Source organism: Gadus chalcogrammus, chromosome 6 (assembly GCF_026213295.1).
Source record: "Gadus chalcogrammus isolate NIFS_2021 chromosome 6, NIFS_Gcha_1.0, whole genome shotgun sequence".
NCBI classification, from domain to species: domain Eukaryota; kingdom Metazoa; phylum Chordata; class Actinopteri; order Gadiformes; family Gadidae; genus Gadus; species Gadus chalcogrammus.
Window position 1 is genome coordinate 9,639,741 of NC_079417.1, and position 23,883 is coordinate 9,663,623.

Genomic DNA, 23,883 nt, shown 5'->3' on the forward strand with positions numbered 1-23,883 from the left:
CTAATGACGGTGGTTCTCTGCCATCCACAGTGAGCCACCATTAAAAGCTGTTCATGGCTACTTTGCTCTGAATAACTTGTGCAGTAAAGCTCCATGTCATCTTTCCCACTGGGGCTAACCTTAGGCTCCAGTAGTGTCATAACCCGCTCGGTAGTTCATGTCAATGACTTACAGCAATTAGAAGCTAGACCTTGTTGCTTAAAACCCCATTTGAATTATTGGATGTACAAGCACCGAGGAGTTGAGCAAGAACGAAATTTTCAACGTTTATTCAAGAGTTATCCTCTTTTGAGATCAACCGTTTTTATTGATTTATTTTATGCGGCACTCTGCAAAAAGATTTATATATATATACAGTATATATATATATATATGAAAAAGTAATTGTCTAAGCATGTGATAATATGGCCATTGCCATTCAACTGTCAGAGGTATTTTTCAAATGATTTCTACCTGTGCATAGTTTGTACAGTGATGTCAATTAAAAAGGTTGACATTCGTATGCTTTCATATATGGACACAGTTGCAATATTTCAACCGTTTAGTTGTCCTTTTGTATTTTAGACTGTATCTACAAGGCTTCCCAAGACAGTATTAATAATGGACTAAATGCGTAGTTATTTTTGTTTCTTATTGTTTAGTTATCATTTTTCGCCAAAAAACGGAAGACAACATTTATAGAAAAGTGATTAACATAAATTAATGGCAACTACCAGGGGCTATGGGTAATGGTGTTGAAATTACTTTTTTATGATGTTTGCTTCACATTGCCACAACACATTCCCTATGCAACTGCAATCACATAGCTACTTTTGGTTAAGTGTTAAACATTACCCCAAAAAACAGATGATACAACAGATAACAATAAAATAGAATTATAAACTGTGATTTTGATGCAGTAATGATAAGCTATTAAAATGGCAAAGTAGCTGCGTACCACAAATATAATATAAATGAAGTTCTTGTAACAATCTACGTTATAGCAGCCCAGTGGATTCTTTTAATTCAATAGGCTTTCAATAAAGGTTCACTGGCATGGGAACACCATAAGATATAAAATAAAACACAATTAGAAAAGGATATAAACATTTGATTGTGTTTATGACACCATAGAGTGAACCTGTAGGAGACCCAGGCCTTGATTATATCTTTTCATTATCTTCATGTCCTCATTAAGATAAGCACACACCCTTCCTCAACAACTCACACATCTTGTGAGGTCCGTCTGTTCCCTTCTGAAGCTATTCATTGAATCCAATTCCTTATTTTTTTATCTCAAAAATGATAATGATATAGATAAGCTAAAATATGATGATTAATCAAATTCAGGGAATCCCCAAAGGACTGGAATACATTTGCTTACTGCAGCTGAATTTAATGCTCAGCCTTCAAGAAAAAGCAGCAGCTGTGGCCAATAAAAGCCTCTGTTGTGGAATGCACCTATCAGACATTGCATATTTCTGATATTAGAAAGGTCAAAAGCACACTGTTCACACTGTTTTGTGAACAGTTGTGAATAATTGCCATTAGTTGGCATTTTTCTATACACTCAGTACGAGATTGTAAATGAAATGTTTTTGTCCTGCAACTATATTTTATGCATATTTAAGCTTCATACAGCTGTGTTTTTCTTATCATACAAATATCTCATCCTGGAAACTAAATACAGAATGAGATGTTATGGTATTACTTCCTTACCTCTACCTCTCTTTACGATTCTAATAGGTCCACAGCACTAAGCGACTTGACATCTGTAACCACACACACATGGTCTCTGCATTTATTTCAGTGCCAGCACAGGAATTTGTAAATAATAAAAAAAGTCTGAGATGAAAAAAAAAGAACAGACTTGGTACATACTACACATGTGTTTGAGTAGTTTGAGAATACAGCATCAAAGAATTAAATGTCTATGGAGGAGCGAATGCCTCATCTTTTAATTTCAACAGAGTCTGATGAACTGATATGTTGATGTTAAAGTGGGACCATTTTGTTTTGTTGAATCCCAGTATGAGCCTGTACAGTTGCCTTTGACTCTTGCAGCCCCACAAAAACAGAAAGAAAGAAGCACTGTCCTAACTTATGCATCTCTACTCTCTATATGTTGGAAAATAAAACCTGAGGCTATGAGTACAGTTGGACTCGCCCAATTTTCAAACAGATTGAGGAAGATCAACTAAGCAGGGAGTCAGTCAATGATCACAAACGGCCAGGAGTTTTGTTTGTTTTGCTGTTTGTTGGACATGTGGCCGCAAAGGAGGAACTTCACTGTTTCTGAGGTCTCCAGTTTCAGGGCGTATCCTATAACATTAATTGCACTCTTATACTCATGCAGAACTTAAAAGAGTTTGAACTGTTTTAAGTTAGTAAAACATAATATTGTTGGTTGCATGAAATTACAATAATTTGATACTGGCATTATTAATTTAATGTGCCATCAGGGTATTGATATATTCAACCTTATCATCCGATAGAGGAATCAGAACATGGACAATGATTTATACTATGTTTTGATTACTTAAAAATAAAACTGGAGGTTGAAAGTTCACATCTCCACTTTTTGTAGATGTAGACATCAGACTGTTTTTCTAAGGATAGTATGTTTTCGTAGCCTCTGTGTCAAGGAATTTGTTACGTAAGAAAAGCAGACTCCCTCACGAGCATGTTAAGGCATTTATCTCAAACAAAACCACCAAAACTTTTTCACTCTTAGGTTGCACAGGCCAACCAGTGCAAAATCGCCACCATTGCAAATCAGAAGCACGCTTTTGGACTATTCTACTGTTGATGAAATGCTTGTCTGAAATGTTTGTGTATGGTATTTCCTTACTGCTTGTAAAACTGCTCACATATTACTATTACTAATATTATTGCTGAAGCACATTCTATACAGTACATGTCAAGCAGAAAATCAGAGAGAGAGAGAGAGAGTCAGAGAGAGAGAGAGAGTCAGAGAGCGAGAGAGAGAGTGAGAGTCAGAGAGTGAGAGAATGTGGCAGCACTGAGAGGCAAGACCACTTTGAGCTCACAGAAGACTGGAACAATGAAAACAATCCTAGCACGTAATATCCAGCTGCTGGAGCATTGGGGCCGGAGCCAACGGGGATCCAGCGAGACAATGAGTAATGTCTGAGAACCATCCTGCAGGGCTCGTCATGTCTCTGGAAGCAAGCAAGATGTGTGTGTTTCAGCTGACTAAAATCTGTTTGCATTCCACTCTATTGTTATCAGCATTCGAACGATCTAGCATCTGTATTATCTACCCTCACTGCCTTGGTTAAGCTTAGCTCTTGTCTTTCCTGGAAGTTGTCGAAATAAGAGTATGGGGTAATTTGACCCTAAAGGTCGAAATACACTGGGCATGGATGGGATACCACTCTCATGCGGGGCGAGTAGCGTTGATTTTACCCGCTAGACGGACTCCGTGTTGTAGCTTGTGGTGACGTACGTTAATAATAATAATAATAATAAATGAAATTTATATAGCGCTTAATCTGGTACTCTAAGACGCTTCTAAGACGTTGCCACTGTTCGTCGTCCTGGAGGATCAGCGTGTTTTGCGAGGCGATAATGATGTTGGTTATGCAGGGCTTGAAAGTGTCTGCTTTATTAACATTGAATTAATTAACTTGGGCATTTTTACTGCAGGATACACATTGATTTGATGGATTTCTTTGAATGTGCAGTGTTAAAACACCCACAAGGTCGCTCTGCTGTGTTTCATTGCCTCTAGTACAATGAAGTATTTATTTTAATCATATTTTAGACAGACCTAACTTTTCTTCGGATTTTGTTCCTGTTTGAGTCGTGCGTGGGGAGAAATAAATAGACCACCCGGGCAAAGTTAAATGTGAAGCCATTGTAAGAGCTTTAGTTGATTGTAACTGACAAACTTTCTTGCGGGCAATCCGTGGCATGAATGTCCGTTGCACATATCATTTTGCTGTAACAGTGTTCCTGATAAGTCTGTGGAAACGTTCAGCACGAATTGGGGAAGAGTTGAGTTTGTTTTGATAAAACTCGTCTTTCTTCAGAAGGAATACCCGCCTCCCTAATACTCGTCCAACCATGACCTTGATTGAAAGTTTCAATCCAGGTTTCAGAACACAGAAACCACCTTCACCCAACATAATGACATCCTTAATGCTGTTGACTCCTGAAACATAAACAGTTACACAAACCTTTCAGACACTTTTATTATAATAATTATTATTATCACATATCTCACTGTGGTCTCACTGTTACAGATTTATCCTGGTTTCCTGCTTTCTCAGTTTGACTGAGGAATTTGTCACATTTTGGCTCTTCTGGATACAACCTGGAACAAGTCAACCAAGGCATGTACCAGACTCTGTCCACAGACTGTCTTCAACAGCTAAATGCTTCCCCTTGGTCAGGGCATTCTACTGCCAATTTAAATTAAATTAAATTAGATTAGACCATACACCCAGTTTTTCCTGTGAGTCTGGTCACTCCACCATCTGAAAGCGAAACTAAACTAACTGGATACCACCTGAAATAAACAGCTCTCTCAACCAGAGCACAGGGTTGCATCCAAGGTGCCTTGCCTGAAAGTCTGACAACTTTTCCTGTTTATTGGAAGGCTACACTACCTCTGAAAACCTGAAGTCTCTGTATTTGAGTCCTGCAGGAAGTATGCCACCATCTCTTCCTACTTCTTCATCTGACAGCTCGTTGTAAAGGGCAATGAATCACAAAAGTAGTAAAAGTAGTCTAGTCTGTTCGCCAAGAGCTATTTGATAAATTTTGAGGAAATATCTGGAGAAACGGTTTAAATGGCAGTGCCTCAACCTGCCTCAGTAGATCACCTTCTTCGTTTTCATTCATCATGTAGCCAGGTTCCTTTGCCAGATAGTTGATGTATTTCGTTGAACAGACACAACTCTTACACAGCTGTGGCTGTTCTCACCTTGCCGCTCTTAATGAAACCTCTGCTAGATGTAGTCTGTCAGGGCAGCTGGGGGGGCAACCCTCCAAGCCCTGGCCTGCTGGCCCCCGTGCATACATCAGCCCTGCGACAACACACATCACTAACTCTGACACTGCTGGGCTCTGACAGCTGAATCCATCTCCCACAAGCCCTACAACTAAAGTCCCAACCGCCTCGCTGAGCCTTGCTGAATTAATTATACACACACACACACACACACACACCCACACACACACACACACACACACACACACACACACACACACACACACACACACACACACACACACACACACACACACACACACACACACACACACACACACACACACACATCGATCATAATGTGCCATTGAGATAAAATTCCCATGATGAAAATTGGAAATAGGAATCGTTGCGAAATTTTACAATTAACCAAACAAAAAAAAAAAAAAAAAAGGCAAGCAACCCCAATATATATAGGGTTTAGCGGGTTCAGGGCTGCATTCCATCTTTATCATAATCCTGACATATTACTTGGGTGAGAAAACCCAATTTCAGCACCGCATAATAAACAAAATAAAACCCCTTTGAGCTTTACTGTCTCATAAAATGAAAACCACTTGTAAAATAAGTGACAATGAACAAACCCGTCTCTTACTTTAAGCCGGGGTTTGAAAAAGGGACGAGGGTTAGCTAACACACTGGCTGTGACGTCTGCACAGTTCAGTGTTTACTCCCTGTGATTGGGTTTCCAGGGTGCGAGGCCATTCTACTGCCAAGAGTGCTACATCTGGGACTAGATGTCCTGTAGCTTTGTAAGACATGAAATAAAGAACTTAAACTGAGCATTGAAGGATCACAGAAGCAATATTGTGCTTCAACCATCCCGCCCGCCCGCCCACCCCTTCCCCAGCCTTGCACTTTTCTTTGTGATCCATTGGGTGGGGCTTTTCACCACAACTTCAAGCAGTGTTGATTCAGAGGATTGTGAAACAGATACTTGGAAAGGAGAATGAAGGAGTGGTGTTATCGAGTTCAATGGAAACCCCAACTTAAGGGTGGTTCGTTCAGAGAACAACACATGGAATGTGAAAGGTTGATCTCCACTCCCAAGTGTCTTTAATGCATGCAATGTTTGGTTCATAATACTACATTTATTATTGATCACTCTTGATGCACACATTCAAGATGGGTTTGAAAGGGATCCATGTGCAACGCTGGCCTTGCCCTTCAAAGAGTACAGGGAATATATGCTGTTTGAACAAGTTAAAAGGAGAAACCATAGTACTTACTGTATTGGCAGTTCCTTCCCATGTATTCCCCTGGACATTCACAGGAGTAGTTGGCCACCAGATCAGTGCAAATGCCCCCATTTTTGCAGGGGTTTCTTTCGCATTCGTTAACATCTAGAAGAGCCAAGGGAGAAAAAAACAAGAGCGTTTGTTTCTTTGAAGCGGACATGTAGGCAATTAGAAAGCCCTCATTCTCATTAGCATGCATTGCTGGGGAGCATTTATTGAATTTGCTCCATTTGGTACCTGCTTTGGCCTGACCATACAAACTTTCACAAAGACATTGGCTTGGGGAATGAATAAATCAGACGGCTCCTTTGGAGGTGATGAACGCTAGACAGTCAACTTCTAGATTGTTAGGAATAATACAAATATTCTAAAGCTGTGTAAAAAATTATTTCCATCTAAGTTTATATTTTTACTGAGTATCACTTAAAGATCCATTGTTTAGCATAAGTACACATAAAATCTAATGTATGAATTTCTAGTGGAAGAACTAAGATAGCATTTAATGTAACACATTACAATACCCATTTCAATTAAACAGTGTGTGTGTGTGTGTGTGTGTATGTTTGCGCATCATTTTGTATTTCAGCATGTGGGCCAAACTGCATGAATGTTTCATAAAAGGCCATTTTATTGGATCTCAAATTTTGTTATCTTGCATATTAATATACCTCTTCCACATCTCACACATCAGGGAACCCTTTTCCAGACACAAGAGTACATTTCCTGTCATACATTTATGATAAAGAATCATGCTCTGCTAGCTGTTACACTGCGGTAGTTAAAAGATGGGATAAAAAAAACGTTGCATGCGCAGTTTAAGAAACCTGCAAAGTAGTGCATGGCAGGCCCCACTGAGAACGATTATGCTAAATAGTGGTATTAATGGGGCTACCCCACTGAGAACGATTATGCTAAATAGTGGTATTAATGGGGCTACAGGATTAAGATTAGAATTTTAGAACACCTGCACTTTACAGGTGATAGGTGTTCAGGTGATAAAAATAAATCCACATTATCCAGTCAGTTTGACAATCCAGTCTTCACCTATGTTTCCTTAATTTATTATGTTGCTTTAGAAATGCAAATTCAGAACCACTTTTACTCAGAAATATGTGACCAAAAATGTACATGGCCAGAAGGGACAGTATTTATGATTCATGCAGACTGTGTATTTTCCCAGCCATGTTGTCCAGGCTGTATAAAATTGGATATGGAAAGAAAAAAATAATCACTGCAAATATTAAGATTTTAAGAAATATTTGTCGTTCTGTGGACCTTTCCCCTAAATTGTTGTGTTGCATGCATTCTGGTCAAGCTTGTAATTAGCTGTTTGTAAGCCTCTTCTCTAACAACACATCATTAATTAAAATAAGCAAACAACACACTTGGAAGGGAATCATCTTGATTGTGGGACGCGGTTTCAATTAAGGGGGATTAGGTATTAATTAATTCCGGCTAAACGGATTCCACTCAAACTCTTAACTTGACAAATGCCAACTAGCGCTGGCATTTACAATCATCAGTTGAGTTTTTAAGATTCACAAAACTATTGTAATTCTCATTAACCCAATGCTAATGAATTTGATTCAGAAGTGTATAATAATGTAGCCCAAGCAAATCTTTTGTTCTATTAATTCTTAAATGTATTGTGGAATGAGGGAACATTATCTATCAACAAATCCAGTATATGTCAACATTCTTTGAAGACCTAAAGCCAAGTCAAACATACAAGTTAATGTTTTTAAACTGCTTATTGAGGTGTGTAATGCAATTTAGACACATAACACTGAAGACCAGTGTGAATGCTTAATTATAGGCCGATATCAGGCCGTCAACATATTGATGTCAATAAGTTGCCCTGATACCGAGATTAGCCCACCGCAATTTACAAAGAGCAATAACGTGTTCTGCATACAGCACAAAACAGCTTTAAGGGCTATTATCAGTGTCAACCAACGTTGTTATTCCTCCCTCTCTTATCTTAATGTTTAAAACCTGCCTTTTTTCCAAGGCTACCATTCAGGGTTGGAACGGGCCGTAGAGCAACTCCATATAGCCCAGGGGCAAAACGTATCAGAGCAGAGAAGAAAACACACAGCCAGTCTCACGACTAACCGGCCTTTCATTAGAAGCCATCGGCTCATGGAGGATCAACGGTGGAAAAGATAGACTTTTTTCTCTCGCTGAGAAAAGCTATGGTGGGGTAGAGAGGGCGGGCAGGGGGGGGGGGGGGGGGGGGGGGGTGCGGAGGAGGAAATGCATCACTTTACGGAACAGAGGTAATCCACCCAACGGAAAGATGAGAAGGGAGATGAGGAGGAGATCCAGGTGAAAAAAGGATGTGACAGAGTAGAGGCTTGGGTGGTGGAAATATGTTAAGAGAGACGTATCCGAAAGCAGATTGACACACTGTCTCTAGTCCGCAATGACTAGAGGGCCAGAGAGAGACATAGGGTAATAGAAAATAAAACCATGTCCCATTATATTGCATTGATTGGCAACACAATAACAAACTTGAGTGCACTGGCTTATTATCACTTACTCACTAACCTGCCTCCTCATATTTAATCACTCATTAAGAGACCAAAAAAAGTAACGCGTACACATTTTGTTAAATCCATGCTCTAATCACGTCCTTGTTCATCAGACATGAAGGCTCGGAAACAATACCAGCCGCGAAGACAGACAGCAGCTCTATTGTGAGCCTGTCTCTGTGCTCTGATTGGAATAAAAGAAGTACCGCGCTCCGTGCCTCTGCGCTCCCCCTCTGTGCCGTAAAGAAATAAATAAAAAAGTCTCAGTGGGACAATAATGAGTGCAGCGAACGGCGCTGTGTGTCAGGAACTATGGCCGCCGCTGAGCGCTAAATTGGCTGTGGAGAGTCAGGGGAGCGGGCTCCGGCCCCGCGGTAGGTAGGGTCAATAGTGACCTCTCGCTGGGCTGCACTGACCCTCAACCGAGACTGCACCTGCTATGCGGCCGGTGAAGCACGTCGCCCTGTGAGGTACCCCCTCCTTCCATGAGCTACTGCGTGGGAATCCACTTGGGATTTACATGAAGAAGGGAACGCTCAATTTGGAGCAAGATGTGTTAGAGTGGTAATTTGTCTGGTCCGTCCACCGAGATACTCCTTAATGTGTCCATGTCTCAACGGCGTGCTTGACCTGAACACTCCATTGGTTTAAGTATCCAGTAGAAAATGGCGTTGCAATCATCCCAAAGTCAACACACATTTTCAGCTCCACAAACATAATTAGCAGGTAATCTACCAAAAATCCTAAATCCATTGTTTAAAATCCTATAAATTAAACAAACAGGTGTATTTGAGCAATGAGGTTGCATAGAACTCATCTTTTATAGTTGTTTAAGATTAGGAAAATGGCAGATGAACAGTTTTTTTTGTTGTTGATATTATTGATCGATTAGTCCCTGCGAGGAGAAACACAAAAGTTCGACCTTTAATGTTGCTGACAGAAATGGATGATGTGGGAAAAAATATCAGATGGGGGGGGGTAGTTTCAATATTTACATCATACAGTACAAACTCATAAGACAGAAAGGAGAAATGCAATGTCATTCTTTTGAGAGAGAGAGAGAGAGAGAGAGAGAGAGAGAGAGAGAGAGAGAGAGAGAGAGAGAGAGAGAGAGAGAGAGAGAGAGAGAGAGAGAGAGAGAGTGAGAGATTTGGAGGATGCAATTATATATATAGTCGTGTAAGGTCAAGTGTGTAAAAATAATGTATTCCCAAGGACACCTTCAGCTGGGTTATTCTCAACAAAACCTGCCATTCAAATGTATGGCAGGAATATGTTGCAGACCTATTAATTTGAGAAGCTACGCACATCATTTTAGTCTTAAAGACTACGATGAAGTTGTGCGAAGAGGACATTGGGTGTCTCAAGGGTACTCCACTCGGAATCAGAATTGCTCTTGTAGAAAATCCCTGCAGCTCTGAGACCGAAGCTTCGGAAATTGGTGTGTGAGAGACATAGTGATCGACGTGAAAAAAAATGAAGCACTACGCCAAACATAGACATACAACCGGACCTTCAGAAACACAGAGGAAGTGTATGTTATGCTGCACAATATTCCCATACCTTTGGACATACCCCTGAAATGATACACCGATTATTTTCATTATTTCTAATCTAAGCAACTTTATGTATCCACTATGTCCATATATATTTTCTCAGCTTTCCTCAGTCTAACTCAAACTCACTCAAGTGTATACCAACGTCTCACTATAGTCACTAGATTACTGCCAATGAGTCAAATTAAACATCTTTGTAAAGTAATATATGTGCATGCATTGTGAATGGATACATATATCTGTATATTTATATCCTGTACTTGTACTGTACTGCTTGGGCACATGCATTTCCCATCTGGGATCAATACATTTGTATATTACTGGCAATGACTCAAATGAAATATCTTTGTAATGCTTTTATTGAAAGAGCACTTCTATTTTCATTCTAGCCATCTGCCAGCAGGCACACCTTCACAACCACAGAGTGCTCGGAAATGAACATGCAGTCCGAGGGAACTGCGATATCTAAACTTCAATTAGGGCGCCTGCAAAAGCATACAAGGCTTTTCACAGGAAGGATGAAACACACTCTCTTCAGGAAGGATAAATAGGCACGGTGGGTGCTAAGAGACCATAAGTGAGGGGTATAAGTGACGTGTTAGTTAAGAAACATCCTGCACTCTGATCAGAACAAGTTCCGGATGTCCGTCTCATGATAAGAGCTTTTTATGTAGTTATTTGGTTAAACTACTTCTCAAAAAGTTTTTCTCAGACGGAACATAAAGCAACAAAAAGAGAACACATGCTAACTCACAGCAATATAGCACAACAATGCAGATATCATGACATAGTATCCATTAGCTATCCTATGGAAATTAAACTAAAGAAGGTTTTCTTCCACTAGCACCTTGTAAACCAGTTCAAACTACTCTGGTATCAGGCTTCCTGACAGCCCCTCTTTATGTATCTGTATCTTTTCAACTTTATAGTATGTAGTCCTTGTTTGCAAGCGATTCAACATATTTAGGGCTGCAGCTTCAGCCACCTGTGTTCTCCTGTCTTGTTTATCCACTGTATGGTGCAATAACCAAAGCAACGAGCAGTTATTATTGGCACAGAAACATTTTGCAGATGTTGCATCAAATTGAGCGCGACTATGCTTCGTCTGGTACTTTCTAGGCACTGAAGTGCACGGTTGACAAAACCTTAAGTCTTGCGCCCAGCCCCATGTGGTGTTCTTAAGTACATGGAACTGGTGTATAGATGATGCCCACATCAGATAAAATGCTGTGTCATCTCTTGAAGACGGCACTATCTGAATGATTAGGGACCTGCTAACCATTAGCAGATCACTGCAGAAAACTACCTGACCACACATGCTTAGACTTTGGATACATGGTTGCACAAATATGAATGTAAAATTAATCATACCAGCTATATACAACAATAAATACATGGAAGGTGTGCCATGGAAACATAGACCTACTTAATTACAACCTTGCGCGTAAATATACAAGTTAACTTATTCAGAGAACAATGGTTTCAGATTCAACCATGACAAATCAACCATTTATTTGGACAACTCATAGATGTCTATACCTTAAAGGGGACCTATTATGCTTTTTCGACTTTTATGACCTATAGACTTTGTTATAATGATTGTTAGTCATGTTTAACCATACTAAAGTGTCAAATAATGACGTACATGCATTTCGACGTATTCCCTGCTGACAGTCTGGGGTGGCTGTGCAGAGCGCTAAACACTTGGGATTCCCTTGTTCATATTTCCGGGAAATCATCTACGTAGATGCACTCCTGCCGCGCCCCCATATGCCTGGTCAAATCCGCCCACGCGTCGCTTCAAGGAAGGTAACCGATCACAACGGAGTTGGGTTGGCAGGAGGGGGGCGAAGGGCGGAGAAGGACGAAACCGAGCGTTGACAGAGAAGGCTGAAAGCGCCCAGATGAGGGAAAGAGTTTACCGAAAATCAACATCGCTTTTTGTGTATGGTTAAACATGACTATCAATCATTATAACAACTTTTATAGGTCATACAAGTCGAAAAGCATGATAGGTCCCCTTTAACAAATATGGTGAATAGATCAATGTGGGTGCCACATAAAATGAACTGACTAACTCAAATAAATTGTGCCTTTTTGTGACCCCAATCCTTCATGCACCGTGGGCTAGCATACCATATCATGTTCTTAGGGGTCATTATTTGTCTAGACTATCATGTTTTGTTCTACCTCGTTGTTACGATCTTAGGAATAGGGTTAGCTTTGGAGTGCTTTGGGTTAGGGTCAGTACTTATATCACACAGAGGGGGCGGTGTTGAGGTGCTCATTAGCTGTAATTGACAACAGCTGAGGCGGCAGGTGAGTCTCAGGAAGTGAGACTCTGGGTAGATGGTCTCTGGAGGTTCTGCAGGTGAGAATCAGAATTTGTTCGACTGAACTCCAAGGGCACAACTTTCTGTCAAGAAACTTCGATAAGAGAACTTTTGTTTGTAAATACACAGGGAAACTAAACAACGGGATTCAAAGCCAGGGCTGGTCACCTGGAGACGAGGCGTCGGTGCGGCGTGACACTGAGAGACAGCTGTTCGCGTACGGTGGCTGTGGACCTGCGGTGAGTACCTCGCACATAACCCCCTAGATAGGTAAGACTGCACTCGCCCACGGAAAGTTTAGGAACATACCTGAAGTTCGATGCACCATCTAGGGGCAGACATTAGGTTACGGGCGGGGCTGTTTACCCGGCTAATAAAGAGTGCGGTAGGGATGCTGCGTAACACTCGTGAGGTTGATTAATGAGTAAATTCATGTTGTTATTGGAGACTCTGTAGTTGTGTGGTCACTATTGAACTGTGTGTGCACGACTGAAATGCATTTTAAAACATGACATATTATATATAAGATTTTCTGTTTCGGCATGGCTGATTAATGAGGAAGATAAATTATTAATATAACTTGATAGCAACTTTCACACATCAAGCTTATAATATCACGGTGCAAATTAAAGCACAATGTCAACCCGCATTAACGTTGTGCATGATTTCCATCTTAGTTTTTTTTTGGAACAAGTATGTGGTGTCAAGTCATTCATCTAGTGTGGCTGGTGTCTTTGTGGTCACTCTGGTTGGTTCCTTCTCCTGTATAACTGCCAACACGTCAGATCAGGTGTTGCTTGGGGATGTTTCTTGGTTTTGATGGGAATGACAGAATACACTTATATCCATTCATCATTTTAATACATATTGGCCAATAACGTCTGTGGAAAATTTGTGAAAGAGCATTAACAAATCAGACTAATTTGAGAGAGAAAATCTATGGCAAATTGCTGATGCATTAACATCAGCTGACATGATGTTATGCTTCTGAAGTTCAGCCTTTCTCCCATGGGTTCACCATGAGCCAAGCACCCTTGTTTATTTCCAAACCCTTTTCGACAGACAGGAAATAGAGTCATATCCTCTTTGGCTCGAAGAATGTCTGGTTGGATGCACACAGTGGCAAACTGACATTGGGATTTACAAAGCAGATCTTTGACTAGGCCTTTAACACCCATCAGAAAAGCACATCATATAGACCCGTATGCACTCTTGTGTTCTTTCTCAAGGTCATGTCCTCTTTTTCACTGGTTTGTTGGAGATTTTTGTATTTCTATTTGCACTTGTCAATTTGACAGACCTGTGATAGAGGGGGGCCATCAGATCTTGTTTGGCTCTGGCCCCGTGAAGCCTTTTGAAACTGGAATATCTTTTAAGATCTATTTAAATTACCTTGACTTGACTCATTTCTCAAACATTCATCCGACATTACCTACAGAATGCAGAATTCTTTACCGTAAGTCAAAGAAAACACTTTGATTAAGAACATTTAGAACCACTCACACACCAATCACACTCTTGGGGCTAGGGTAGGTCATTTGGAAATCATTTCCAAATCCACTCCACCAGATCCTGTGACTAACTCTCTAGCTTTAGCAATTTGTCTGCCTAGCCTTGTGGAAGACCCAGGTCATGAGCACAGGGTATACAGGCAAAGTATACCCTGTTTCTAGCATAGTAGGCCATCCAATCTTTTCCTTCAAACCAACTGTAATGATTGGACGACAGCCACTGACACCTGTTTTGTATTTCATTTGACAGAGCATTTGATTTATTGATTGCTGTCGTGAAAATATGACAACAAATGCTTCTCAAATAAATTGCCATCCCTAGATTTGATAATGAATCAATTTGGCATAATTGCCGTTAGCTAGCAATTACTTTGCTAACTTGCAAAGTAGGTAATTACCATGTTTACCTTCGGCACTGTTGAAGCTCCCCACGTATATCAGTCAGTCAGTGTCTATCACCAGACTCCATTTAAGAATGCAAATATATTTTATTTATTATACAGGTTAGAATGGTCAATGATAACCTATAGGTCAAACTGAAGTGCTTAATATTTATGAATGTAATAACTAAACAATCATGTGGATTTTTCAAAGAACAAGGTAGCAATAATATATTCTTCATTTAGAAAATCTAGGCCTACAACAAGGGCATATAATTATATCAATGACACCAATTAATTATGATGACACAATTAACAGGCCACTACAGACCAAACTGTTTCAGGCTTAGGAAGCGTGCTTATATTGCCCTTTAGCAAAAACAAATGCATTGCATGCTAAAGAGATACCAACTGCATTATTTAGGTTATCAATACCATGGGAACAATTTTCCCCTACCTTTTCCACACATCAAGGAAAAACTCTATGATGGGTTCTGTTGAGCTTAGATCTCAGAATGTGCTTTTCTTTTTCTTTTTAACGGAACACAATTTTGCAAAGCAGAATTCCAGTAACAACACACACACACACACACACACACACACACACACACACACACACACACACACACACACACACACACACACACACACACACACACACACACACACACACACACAGCAAGAGAAGAGAGAGTAGGTGGTCTGTGGTCTCATAAATGATGTGCTGGGAGGGTGTTGCGTGGAAAGCGGTATGTCATCCAAACGGTTCTCTGTCCCAGTAATAGATCAAAGGAGAGAGTTTGACTGCTTCCAGTGGCCTGTAGATCTCAGGGCTAGCCATAGAAGAGGAACATGTTTATATGTGTGGTACAACAGTGTCCTTGGGTGAAATAAAGTGCTAAAAGAAATATTTTGCATACACTTCAAAATACTGTGTGTGTGTATCTATATATATTACTGTACATATTATAAGCACTGCGTTGTGAGGATACTTGCATATATAGTAGGGTTTGCCACGATTAAAGATATAAATCAAGATGATTAATATACTGCATTCTTGCTGTCCCAATGGGGCTGAAGTGGTTTACCAATATATAAATAAAATGAGACTGTAGATTAGCATAATCCATGTACATCTTAAATTTCCCTATGCAACTTAAAGGCTTAGCAGGAGAAAAAATAGTTTAAACCAACAGAAACAGACCGTAGGCACTATGACTAAAGATAAATTTCAGTTTATTTTCAAAATAAGTTGCTATTCTCTAATCTACGTACTTCTTCTTCCATATGAGGAATAATGGCTACTTTTTTCAGTTGCTTTTAGTCACACTATAACTCGATCTAAATCCAATTTACTAAGCTGCTCCAGACATTTTTTTTAAATACAGCCAACAACTAAATTTAAATGTGTGCTTTTATCTGTAAAATTAAGTTAGTTCCCCTCTTTGAACAGTTTCACCATAGGTGCTTAGAAACGTTAAAGCTCCACTGAAATTGAGCCTTGTTGCAGAATGATTAAAAAATAAATATATCTCTAAATATCTTTCTTCCCTGGCCTTTCTTAGTAGATTCACACAAGACAAAAGCCAAAGTATCAGGAGCTCCCGCTACCATCAGGGCAGCAACTATCCCAATACAGCCTAAACCAAAGGATGTGTGCTACTGAGGTAAAGGGAGGAGAAGGGGAATGAAACGTTACAGCTGGGAGAACGAGCCAAAGGCAAAGAGGCTCTGGGAAAGGAATATGTGATATCCTTGTCTTGATGTGTGGATCGAAGGCTGCCCATAATCTTCCCAAGATTAATTGACTGACAGTAACGGCCCCTTGCAGCTTCGTATCAGGCCGCAATGGTAAACATTGGCCCGGCCACTCCGGTCCCTGCGGCAGTGAAGCTGCCAGGGTTAACTCACCATGATAGCCAACTGTCAATACATGATTTAATATGAAGCCCTGTCCTAACCAAAAAAACAAAAGAAACAACATACATTCCATTTTGAGCCTCAAATCAATCCAATCCTGTCAGAGTATTTCAAAGGAAGGGCAGAGACTGATTAAAGATCAATAAAAGAGGAAGGGTTTGTTCCAAAAGACAAGCCCTGGAGGATGGGGTTATTGAGAAGAAACAATGTAAGGCTGTAACACTGATCTTAAGCTAAAAATGAAAAAATGCATCTTCTATGTCTTTTCTTTTGCAGTGGAGGTGCAATAACAAAACATAACACAGTTCACCGACCACTACAAGTGACTAACATCTAACTGGACTAGCATCCTGGCTTGCTGGTTGAACACTGGATTTTCCATGAGCTCAGTAAAAAAAAAAAGTCAACTCATGCACATAGTTACATAGAAATAAGACTTGGTTAAGCTTGTACCTCCCCGAGTTGTTCATGGTTCACCATTTATGTTTGTGTTATATCACTCAATGCAAAATGCAGGGTGCTGTAACATTTAGTATTTATGGTAATGCTCAAAAAGGTGTGAAATTGGATTCGGCCCTCCCAGACTAAAGCCAGTAGCAACAGTAAAGATTTAAATGTGGCTGGCACATGTATCGTTTGAAAGTATCATCATAATGTGTGCAGAACGCTAGCATGCAGGCTGACATGATCTAAGTCTCACTGGATGATCACACTTGCATTCCATTTATTTATTTAGGTGACACTCAAAAGTGACTTACAAGTGAGGCAGTTTTAAGCGCTTCATGGTTTCTAAAAGCAACAAGATGCAAGTGCAGTGGCCAGAGGAACCAAAAAACATGCTGTAGGCGACAATATCCGATGACAGTGTATAGGCTAAAGAAAGTGCTATGAAAAACCAAAAGGGAATTGCTGAATATAAATACAGATATAAATCGGCCCAGGTACCTCATCCCTAAAGGACATTCTGAAGGTAACATTTGATCTTAACTCACTGTGTAGACAGAAGTATATATTCATTTCCCTACATTTTTAAAGAAGAGGAAAAACAAGATAGAGATGGAGATCTTGAGCCGGTCATTTTTCTCATGAAATGGATTCTGACCTGGTGTTTTGATTTGGAGAAGTGTGGCGATGATAGATATATTGTTATTCGCATATTTTGCGACACACTCCTATTGGCTCCGCAGCACTGAGCCCGCCCTGTTTAGCCTCGTCGCTGAAATGTCCGTCCCTTCATTCCGTCTCACAGTAGTGAAACCATGATGTGCCTGATTATGTTGACCTAGCCTTTGTCTGTACTTCATTTACAGAGTTTAAGGCAAATGGCAGCTCAGTTGCCCACAGTAATCAGAAAGCGAATCGATAAAATAAATCTCAGGGACATTTTTATCCCACCTCGACAGACGAATATATCATTTTTTTGATGATCAATTAAACTTCCAAAGCTGGACCACTCCTAACTGTCCCACATTCAGTACATGAGCACTGTCTGCAGTGATGCATGTCACACTTTTCAGCCCCATTTTAAAAAAGGGAATACAATTATAATTAACCATTTCAGATGGCTGCTGCCGATTATTATTTTTTTTTGCCGTTAGTTTTTTAGAATAGTCGACTAGATAAATAGCCCTACTTTAAACATATCGACAAAGCTGCTAGGAACCCCACTTGGTAAGGAACTGAGACAACTCCAAGACATAGAGGAGGGAGGTTGACCTTGTGGGCGACATCGATTCATGATGTGCTTATATATCACGCCCACAGTGGCTGGCTGATAGGCCACTGGTCCGTGGCAGTGAATCCATTTCCAACTATGTTGTTACATAAAAATAGCCTCCTGTAAGACCAAGAAAACATAAGACACTGTCTAATTATTAAATGTACGCTTGGCTAATGGTTTGCCTCTTCTCATTTTTAGCAGCAAGAATGCTACCACTTTTCACCATTAGTGAACATAAAACTGGAAGCAGGAATTGCTTTATCTTGTCTAACTTGTTCTGAAAGGACAAATAAAATAAATGCCAAAATGAGGAGTTTTACTTTCACCCAACAAGCACAGAAAGTTTCATGGCTATATGTATATGCATCCACTTGAATTAGAACAAACATGAATATGCAGTTTGGGCAACCAAAGTTCTCTGCATAATGTTAACGTAGGTAGTCCGACATTATAATGCATGATAGATTGTCTTTGCACACGCTTTCTGTTTTACTCCTTAAAGACAATCTAGCCTCAAAGGCAGACTTTAGATTAATAATCTATTCATATAAGGGAATAATTGGCAAGAACTCAACCAGCAGTAGTAAACAAAAAGGGTAAAAATAAACGGTAAAGAGTCTGTAAAGGTTTAATACCAATGCCATGGTAACTGGCAACTTTAGCAATACTTTCTTAAATCTCATTCTGAAAGCTTGCACTCGTACCATGAGTGTGAATCTCTTCAGTACAAATGTCAGCAACGAAACAGGAAACAAGGTGCAACCCCAGCCTTTTCAGTTTCTGGTTCCGGCCCAGGTTCTGGGCTGTTCTGCTATAAAATAGTAGGACTGCTTGGTCTGAGTATATTTTAAAGGGTTGAAACTTTTGTAGCATTAGTCACTTATTTTTATATCGTCGAGAAAAATTAGTGTACCGACTCAAACTTAATGATTAGCTTCCCTACTCTAGCACTTATGCTTTTTTGTAATTTTGTTAGAATCCAGTTAAGGAAGCATATACTGATGGGGTTTAAGGTCTTGCTGTTTATACAAAAATACCACATTATTGATTTTACTTTCTTGGTGTTGTTCTCATTCATTAATTTTTTTTGTCTTTATACTTTGCATTCATTTCCACATTAGCTATGTTTAAGCACTAAATGTTTATAAGCTTGTGTTGCATTGAGTCTACAAAATGCCCCCTATTTAATAATCGAATTTGACTTCCAAACAAAAGCAACAATTAACTGCTATACCTGCTGGTATGTATTGCAATGACGCATTTTAATAAAAGTAACTTTGCCTTAGAAATGTGAAAATAGCACAAACTAGAAGGTTTTGATTTGTTGGGAGTGATATTATTAAGAAAATAATCGCATTGGTAGACGAACGCAGACAACCTTTGTTAGACTTTTCCATTCAAAATAAAATTAATTGATGGTTGTTGGGAATAAAGCAGAAATATTATCGAGAACAATGGTCCAGAACCTACACAGGATGTTACCGCAAAGCTTGTCACCCCCCATGAAAATGCCTTTTAAAATAGCATGAAAGAAAGCCTCCTCAGCACTTTCCCCAGCACAATCCCGATCATTTTGCTGAACCTATTATTTAAACAAAAGCTCCCTTCATGTCAGCTACACGCCAGTGAATCACTAACCAAGGTCATTACTCTGGGTTGTGAAATATTTAAACAACCAGCATATAACTGGGCTAAGAAGCAGTAATGAACTTATAAAATATGGATAAGTGGGAGCAGAAAAATAAAGAATCATTGGCTAATTGCCTGACTTACTGTGTTGGCAGTGAATTCCACTAAATCCGGGTGGACACTTGCAGACGTAGCCAATAAAGGTATCGCCCCTGAAGCTCTCACTGATCTCACATATTCCTCTGTTGTGGCAAGGGTTTGGATGGCAGGGACCTGGACAAGAACACACTTACATGTTAGAAACATCTCGCTTATGGAATACTGAACACTGCTACGTAAGCTAATCAAAAAGTACTGGGGATAAGCAATCACCAGTACATTTCAATGGTTACCAATAATGAGAATATTTATAATGATCATGTAGAGTATCCCTACAATACAAAGTATATCACTAAGAAACCAAATGCATACAGGGAAATATATATATTCTCTGGTTATTCATAAAAGCAACGATATTAGTACCAGCTTTGAGCTAAAAAGATTAGCAAGGCGCACAAACACACGCACGCACGCACGCACGCAGAGAAACAGATGCATGCACTTACACACACACACACACACAGTGTAGGAGTACAACTATTTGACATGAACAAGAAAGACATGACGCGGCAGACAGGGCTGGAGACGACTTGAAATCAAATCAATAGGTAGCTGGATGTCAGTGATTACATATATCCCCTCTAGGGAAGGAAACCCTCATCACAATCCTCCTGGTTCTCAGAGGACTGCAAGGAATGGCTGTATGGCAAACCATAAAAATGAAGAACATTTAATCCAATATACGTATGCCAACAGCCTATATAATCTACGGCCCGAACCTCACACTAAAAGAGTTAGGGTTACATGGTTTACTGCTGAACTGAACTTTGGGTGTGCTATTCATTTTAATAGCAGTTGTAGGGTGTAACACAATAACATGTTTCATTCATGGAGGTAAACTATGTAAGAATGGTGGTATTTTCTTGATTTATTCGCTGGGGTTATTGAATAATTGTTAGCATTTTTTGCTGTGAATACAATTACCTAACTTTTAATTTTGTTTAAATCATTCTCTTGCCAACTGTTCAATATAAACAAGTGAAGTGCAATTATTCTAAATGAAAACAAATTAATTAAATCTAAAATGCAGGGAGACACTTCAGAAGGGCTGACTTGAAAATAGTGTTTGTGGTTGTTTTGTTCTCGTGTGTGGAGAATAAAGGATTTATGTAATGGTATGATGCTTTATACCATTGTTTGAAGAAGAAAGGAGAATGTAATTCAAGTCCAAATCACTCTTTTATAGACAGGAAAAGTTCACAAGAAAGAAATCAATTAAAAGGATGATTATTCAGCAATTCACTCCTTTAGCTGCTGTGTCCGCATCAGGCGACCATAACTCTGACTTCTAAAACCTCTACCTATCTAACCTGCGGTGTGGTCCCAAATGTAAAAGACAGGGCCTTGATACATGATTATTGGATTCATAACTTAAGGCCTGCTGGGGGCTGCCTCATCTTTTATGCATTGGAGCAGCATCACTGCATGGGGACAGTCAAACTTTGAGGAGGCGGAGGCTTGGAGAAACTTGTGAAATCCCTCCCGGGAGATGTATTAATGCAAACATGGAGGTGAGGACAGTACTATGAAGTAGAGTAGAGCATTCAGTGAGAAATGTCAATTACGAAGACATGGAAAACCGTTGCGTTAAATTTAAAGATAGTGATGAATAGACTGGATTAAATGCATTTATTTTGGAATGTTATTTTTAAATGATTAAAAAAGTATAGTCTGAGCTTTTCTTTACACTTGCCTCTAATGAATTTTTGCCGCTATCTCCTTTTAGAGAAATAATAAGGTTTAACAACAAAAAAAAACTGTAAAGTTGAAGACAGTCGTGTACTTAAATTAATTTTGACAAATGAAAAGCCAATAGCAATGGACACCCTGATGGTTTCTAGTGAAATAGTGCAGCCTTGCGTAATGCATTATCTCCACAAGCCATACCCAATTAGAGTACATTCCAAGATGACAACATACTATTAAAATAATAACGCTACAGGAAAGCTTGCATTGTTCCATGTAGTGTAGAATTAAGATTATGCAGAATGCATTGCAGTAATCCTCCATCCAGTCCTCTCTATGTTAGAGGCTAATCTTGATTCAGTAATAATACGATGAGGGGCTAATCAGTTGAACCAGGGAAAGGCTGTTTTTTTTATTTTCCTCCCTCAAAGGCCTGGCTCAGCAAGAGAGACGGTGACAGGGTTCACATTCATTTTGGTTAGGCAATCTATGGTCCTGCCAATGCAGGCCGACAGCCTCCCTAATGGAGAGTGCATTAATCAGAAAAAGGTACGGAGGGAAAATGGTCGAAGGTGGGTTGGCAAGGAAGGGCTGTGGAGTGGGTGTGTTATAGTGAGAATGTGTTGTTCTGCGCTCTTAAAATAACCCACAATTAATCATGAATTGTATTGAAGCGTAAACATTAATTGTATGTATGTATACATTTGAGGGATTTGCATCAGCATGTATTTAGATAAAGAAATCTCTGTAATCATAATTTTGATGATTCAGGAATAGCAGCGGCACTGTGTACAACAAACGTACATCTACACATGCCAATGTAAACACACATGCGCTACAATACCACTAATGCCATCTGTGAGCGGCGTGGCAAGCCGAAGCATGCACACATAAACATTTCCATGGATCTTGATAGATCTTGATAGAGCTTGATGCTTTTCCCTTGGTTTAAGGTGTATGTGTGTGGGGGGATGTGTGCATTTGTGTTTTTGTGGGTGTGTGTTTGCGGGTGCATGGGTGTGTGTATGTGTGGGTGCATGTGTGTCGGTGTGTAGATGATGTATGTCTAAAGGAGAAGGTGAGGAGGGGCATTTCTATGTGCATGTCAGCCCCTGTTTTGTTGTACAAGCTAGCCTTCGGGCTGTGATTGATGGGAGCCTACAGTTTGTCCAGCAGGAGCTAGGCGATTTCTTTACAAGGCTGCAAAGAGACCAATCAATCAGTGGTGAAAACCAGAACAATGCTTAACACAGAAAAGCAGCCCCTGTTTATTTGCAGATCATTCACAAGGCCGGCAGTTTGGCAAGTTCCTGGTACATATGACTGTGATTCTTCTCTTCTTCGGGATGGTAACTATCATTCACATCGTACCAACAATCATGTTCCCGTAGTCAATGTTAATTGGCAAAACAGCATGAAAACGAACTGCACTTCAGGGATCTAAAGGGATGGATTATTCTGTTTTAAGTTGAGATATGCATTGAAGTATTTTCTATGCAAAGCCAGTTGCATATTGTTCATGGTAAAGAAGCAGAACAATTAAACGCTGATTCTCTGAACCAACCCTGTGATCAGTCAAGTTCAGGATGTTGAACGGGGTCATTGCAAAGCCAGTTTCCGTTTCATCTCCTTTGAATCCCCGGCTGGCTGTGCATTGATTACGGTCTAACTCATCCCAGTCAAGTAGGTCAAGACAAGGGGTGACCATTTACTGTAGTGGCTGAGACCGTGCTCTCTTGCATATCTGGCAAGAAAGCGCCAGCAATCCCTTAATCTTTCCCTGGGTTAAATCCAGAAACCATCTCCCTGTGTAATTCATCGACTTGGACATGCATTTTTGTAGCTACCTCAGCCATGTAATTGCAACCACTGCAATACAGTCTCAAAAAGGGTTGTAAGACTACTGACCACTTTGTACACTACCCTATAGTGTAATGTGTCTTGTAACGCTAAATAGATCTTAGATGCTGTTAACTTAGATGAGGAATAGTCCCCTCCTCTGTTAATTCGTCACCGTACGTACGTCTCTAATATAATATATGTATTTATATATTATTCATAAATGGATGGTTGATTCCACTTTGCATGTTTTCGGCATCTGCACATCCTGCAACAATATTTTTAAAGAGGTTGAATCACTTAATATCAATTGATGCCCACAGCACGGTTGAAATGCAAATGGATGCCCTGGGTGATCCCATGCCTGCTTTATTTGATGTCC

At 39.9% G+C, this 23,883-nt stretch overlaps 1 protein-coding gene and 1 long non-coding RNA gene across 3 annotated transcripts in view; one reads left to right on the forward strand and one right to left on the reverse strand.

Annotated features, from left to right (window-relative positions):
• Positions 1–23,883, reverse strand: part of edil3a (EGF-like repeats and discoidin I-like domains 3a) — a 77,710-nt gene that overhangs the window by 33,887 nt on the left and 19,940 nt on the right. For both annotated transcript variants that reach the window (XM_056591751.1, XM_056591750.1), the window contains exons 3-4: positions 19,962–20,090; positions 6,226–6,339 (exon numbers count right to left, since the gene is read on the reverse strand). In XM_056591751.1, the coding sequence (XP_056447726.1) occupies positions 6,226–6,339; positions 19,962–20,090 (243 nt within the window). The remainder of the gene's footprint in view (positions 1–6,225; positions 6,340–19,961; positions 20,091–23,883) is intronic.
• Positions 12,620–23,883, forward strand: part of LOC130383874 (uncharacterized) — an 88,499-nt gene continuing 77,235 nt past the window's right edge. The window contains exons 1-2 of the long non-coding RNA XR_008895857.1: positions 12,620–12,695; positions 12,787–12,896. This is a non-coding gene — a long non-coding RNA (uncharacterized LOC130383874). The remainder of the gene's footprint in view (positions 12,696–12,786; positions 12,897–23,883) is intronic.